The sequence below is a fragment of the Ascaphus truei genome, chromosome 9 (assembly GCF_040206685.1).
Source record: "Ascaphus truei isolate aAscTru1 chromosome 9, aAscTru1.hap1, whole genome shotgun sequence".
Lineage (NCBI taxonomy): Eukaryota > Metazoa > Chordata > Amphibia > Anura > Ascaphidae > Ascaphus > Ascaphus truei.
In genome coordinates, this window is record NC_134491.1 from 48,794,598 (window position 1) to 48,799,762 (window position 5,165).

The 5,165-nt window shown below is 56.3% G+C and overlaps 1 protein-coding gene across 1 annotated transcript; it reads right to left on the bottom strand.

Annotated features, from left to right (window-relative positions):
• Positions 1-508: 508 nt before the first annotated feature.
• Positions 509-4,959, bottom strand: TMED10 (transmembrane p24 trafficking protein 10). Its single transcript, XM_075614704.1, is given in 7 exon segments — positions 509-691; positions 694-765; positions 951-1,077; positions 1,672-1,745; positions 2,587-2,707; positions 4,655-4,792; positions 4,794-4,959. Coding segments are annotated over 7 exon segments (618 nt in total). The 5' UTR covers positions 4,833-4,959; the 3' UTR covers positions 509-644.
• Positions 4,960-5,165: the final 206 nt, after the last annotated feature.

Sequence of the window (5,165 nt, forward strand, 5' to 3'; positions counted from 1 at the left end):
TGAACAGAACACACACCCACCACCACACTCTCCCCCCCCCCCCCGCGCGCACACCACAATTTTTCCCAACACACACTCACACACACATTTATCCCACCCCGTGCCCACACACACTCGCCCCCCCCCCCACACCGCACTTTTCCCACCCCGCATGCACACACAATTTTTCCACCAGTGACACACACGTTTCCCACCACGCATGCACACACACGAACGCACACCTCCCCACCACACACACTTCCCCCAACACACACATTGCCACACAATTTTTCCCACATTTTTTTTATTTGCAAAAAATTTACAATATCCAAAAATGAACAGCAGAATCCGTACAGAAGCAGAACGAGGGGGGGGGGGGAGGGAGAGCGGCCTGCAGACCCCGTGTAAAACGCAGCGAGAGAAAAGGTCGTTTGCACTGGACACGGGAGACACCGCATGTAATAGATTCTCTTCCTGACATTTCTCTCTCGGGAAGCATATAAAATCCCCGGCTGGGGACTCCCCCGAGGAACACACAGCTGACCCCGTGGGAGGAGCGGTGCTGCAAAGATTCACCCTCATTACTACAAACACCCAGAGGAGAGGGTCTCTCTGTGCCAGGCGAGGTATTGGGGGGCGAGGAGTCTGGTATTCCGAGGGGTCGGTCACTCGATGAGTTTCTTGGCCTTGAAGAAGCGGCGTAGATAGAAACCTGCCAGGTGGCCAAACCTACGAGGCAGCACATGGAGAAGACGCTGAAGTAGAGGACACGCACATTGGTGGATTCTGTGGGAGGAGAGACAGTGAGAACTTGCGGCCCAAGCTCTGTCAGTAAGAGGGTTTTACAGGTTGGTCATTAGGGGCAGGATTTTGGTGGGTGCTGGGTCCTTCAGTGGGGGGCTCTCGCTGTTGGTTCAGTGGAGTGGGTGCATTTCACTGTAGGTCAGTCAGGGGAGGAAGGGTGGTCTCACCATTGGTGTCCCTCATCTCCTCCTCTCTTTTCTTCATGTACGCGAAGTCGTTGACAATGGATTCAGACAGATCCTCGAGGCGTCTCAGCTCCACCTCCAGTGGCTTTAACTTCTCCACCTTTGCAATCTGAGTGAGAAAAAAGCAGACGGCCCAATACTGCAGCTCTGCACCAGTACCCCCCCCAAATTGCAGCTATGCACCAGCACACCCCAATACTGCAGATCTGCACCAGTACCCCCTACCTCCCCCCCCCATACTGCAGCTCTGCACCAGCACCCCCCCAATACTGCAGATCTGCACCAGCACCCCCCCCAAATTGCAGCTATGCACCAGCCACACCCTAATACTGCAGATCTGCACCAGTACCCCCTACCTCCCCCCCCAATACCGCAGCTCTGCACCAGCACCCACCAATACTGCAGATCTGCACCAGCACCCCCCCAATACTGCAGCTCTGCATAAGCACCCCGCAATACTGCAGATCTGCACCAGCACCCCCCAATACTGCAGCTCTGCATAAGCACCCCGCAATACTGCAGCTCTGCACCAGCACCCCCCTTCCCTCCTCCCAATACTGCAGCTCTGCACAAGCACCCCCCTAATACTGCAGCTCTGCACCCAAATACTGCAGCTCTGCACAAGCACCCCCTCCCCCTCCCCCCCCCCCCCCAATACTGCAGCTCTGTACCCCCACCCAGACATGTTTTCTCTCTAACTCACCTCCTCGTAGTTCTTGGCCTCCACTCCATGCTTCATGATTAGATGGACCATCTGGTCTGGTACATGGCCAGCTCCTGGGACCACAGACAGAACACTTCAGAACCTGTCCACCCACACTGGACACAGACCCACCCTCCCCTATGATGCAAAGGTTGGTGCACGACTCCCGGGAATCAGATGCAGGGTAGAACGCATATAGTACAATTCTGTGTCCGCGCTGTAACCCTGGGTGGTCTCAATACCTAGTTTGTACCTGTAGCATGCGAGTTTAACCCTATATGTTCACTCTTTTTAACTGGTTATTAAAAGCAATCCTTGCACCGTGTCCATTTTCCTTCTCTCTCTAAACGCACTGGAGAGGATTCTGATTACCCACAAGCCTGAAGTGATCCTGGACACCCTATCAGCACCATTGGGTGCAGGATATCTAGTCTATCCTCAGGCTTGATGTCATTCATAAAGTGTAACTGCCGATTGCCCAGTGTAAGTGCAATCCAAGCCTGCGTTATCCAGCTACCTGTGAGTGCAACTATTACCCTCCTACCCTCAGACACACACTTTAATACACAGAATTGCACGATTCGTGCGTTTTCTACCCCGCATGTGGTTCCTGGGAGTTGCGCGCCAATCTTTGCATCTGTGTTCCTGCGAGACATTGGGGAGCGTCTTTTCCTTGGGGAAGCACCACAGAAACTGCCAAAGGGGGATGTATTTGATATATTTATTTAGATGTTGTTAATTACATATCACCGTTTTTCACCTATATTTTACTTATGCATCCGACTGATTGCTACCACCCCTCCCATATGTATGACGCCCCCTTCATTCCTCCAGCTCACATGTATGTACGTCCTCTCCGTTCCTTCCTCTCCCACGTATAACACCCCTTCCCTTCATCCCCCCTGTGACACCCACCTGCGGGGAGCTTGCTCTCGAAGCAGACCTCGAACATGTCATACTCCTCAGTGGTGAAAGCGAACTTCCCCTTGGAGGCATCTTCCTTGGAGTACAGAATGTGGCCAGCAGAATCGGTGATCTGCCAACACATATGGGGGATAGTCAGCAACCCCAACATTCCTCCCCTACCACCATCCACACCGTCGGAGATGGTGCCGCCCCCCCCCCCCCAGCTGCTGCCGTGGGGAGAAATAGTGCGGTTAGAGAGGGGAATAAATGCAAGAATCAGCATGGACGGATAAGAAGAATAAGGACTGAAAGGAGACAGCCCAGAGCAGAGAGAACGGAGATACGGGGTCAGAAAGGAGACAGCCCAGAGCAGAGAGAACGGAGATACGGGGTCAGAAAGGAGACAGCCCAGAGCAGAGAGAACAGAGATACGGGGTCAGAAAGGAGACAGCCCAGAGCAGAGAGAACGGAGATACAGGGTCAGAAAGGAGACAGCCCAGAGCAGAGAGAACGGAGATACGGGGTCAGAAAGGAGACAGCCCAGAGCAGAGAGAACGGAGATACGGGGTCAGAAAGGAGACAGCCCAGAGCAGAGAGAACGGAGATACGGGGTCAGAAAGGAGACAGCCCAGAGTAGAGAGAACAGAGACACGGGTTCAGAAAGGAGACAGCCCAGAGCAGAGAGAACGGAGATACGGGGTCAGAAAGGAGACAGCCCAGAGCAGAGAGAACAGAGATATGGGGTCAGAAAGGAGACAGCACACAGCAGAGAGAGAGCGGGGATGTAGCGACAGAAAGGAGACAGCAGAGCTGAGATAGAAAAGACAGCCACAGAGCTGATGAAAGGAGAAACGGATGAGTAAGTCTTAAAGGGGGAGAAGTTTGTATTCCATTTAGAAATGAATGTAAGGAAGCGCAGGGTTTGAGAGGAAATGGGTGAACTTTCTATCAGCATCCCAATATAGGGTAGGGATTGCAAATAGGCCAGGTGGGAGGCGAGTGGTGGGAGGCGAGTGGTGGGAGGCGAGTGGTGGGAGGCGAGTGGTGGGAGGCGAGTGGCACGGATCTGACAGATGTCAGAATCCGCTCATTTCTATTCAAATTCTTCTAAAAAAAAAAAAAAAAAAATCGTTGTCATAATTGGGAAATAACATTTTATGGAAATCACACAAGTGGCACTGCGCTAGTATCATCGGGCTGCTTGCCAGCACAGGGTGCTCCGATCCTACACCGTCAGCACTCACAACTGTAAATGCCCCAAACACTTTTGCATCACAAGTTACTGCAGTGTCAGCGCTCAATGTCATGTCAGACTTGCGCACAGAGACGTGGTGACTGGCACACGCCTGACTGACGTGCGCACGCCTGTCTGGCGCACGCACGCGCACACGCCTGACTGGCGCACACACGCCTGACTGGCGCACGCACACGCCTGACTGCCGCACGCACGCGCCTGACTGCCGCACACACGCCTGACTGGCGCACGCACGCGCCTGACTGGCGCACGCATGCGCCTGACTGGCGCACGCATGCGCACACGACTGACTGGCGCACACGCCTGACTGGCGCACACACGCGCACACGCCTGACTGGCGCACACACGCCTGACTGGCGCGCACCACGCCTGACTGGCGCACACACGCCTGACTGGTGCACACACGCCTGACTGGCGTGTGCACGCACGTGCCTGACTGGCGCACGCACGCGCCTGACTGCCGCACGCACGCCTGACTGGTGCACACACCTGACTGGCGCGCGCACGCACGCTCCTGACTGGCGCACGCACGCGCACACGCCTGACTGGCGCACGCATGCGTACACGACTGACTGGCGCACACGCCTGACTGGCGCACACACGCCTGAGTGGTACGCGCACACGCCTGACTGTCACACGCACACGCCTGACAGGCGCGCACACACACGCCTGGCAGACGTGTGTGTCAAGTCTGACACTGACACACACGTCTCTTCCCCCCTTCCCCCGGGGGTGGGTGTCCCTTTCCCTCCAACCCCGGAGGCAGGTCTCTCTCCACCCCACCCACTCGGATGCGGGTATCCCTCTCTCTCCCTCTCTCACCCGGAGGCGGGTGTGCGCCCCGTGCTGCTCGGTCACTTCATACTCCCCGGTGACCAGCACGTCCTTGTGGATTTCCTCCCGCAGACATTTGCGTCCGTTTTGCGGCAGCGGGAAGGAGATCGCGCGCACGGAGACGCACCAGTAGCAGCGCGAGCAGCGGCGCGAGGAGCCAGGACATGGGGACGGGTCACCGAAATAGCGGAAGCACGAGACCGGAAACGGCACCACGCCACACCGGAAGCTCGCGCCTCGGGATATATAGAGGCCGGACCGGAGCCTGCTGTCTACATCGTGACAAACCGGCAGCGCTCCCCCGAGAAACCGGGGCGTCTGCCGACCTGAACCCCCCCCCCCAGCATACAGCGGGGGGGATCCAGCCAAGCGCGCCCCGGCCGCCATATTTAAAATGGGCAGGAAACTGGACTTCCGGTACTGTTGAAGTGGAGGTGGCGGGATGGGATTGGCTAACTCGGGTCACATGATTCCCGGCCGGCACTGTACGTGCTCATAG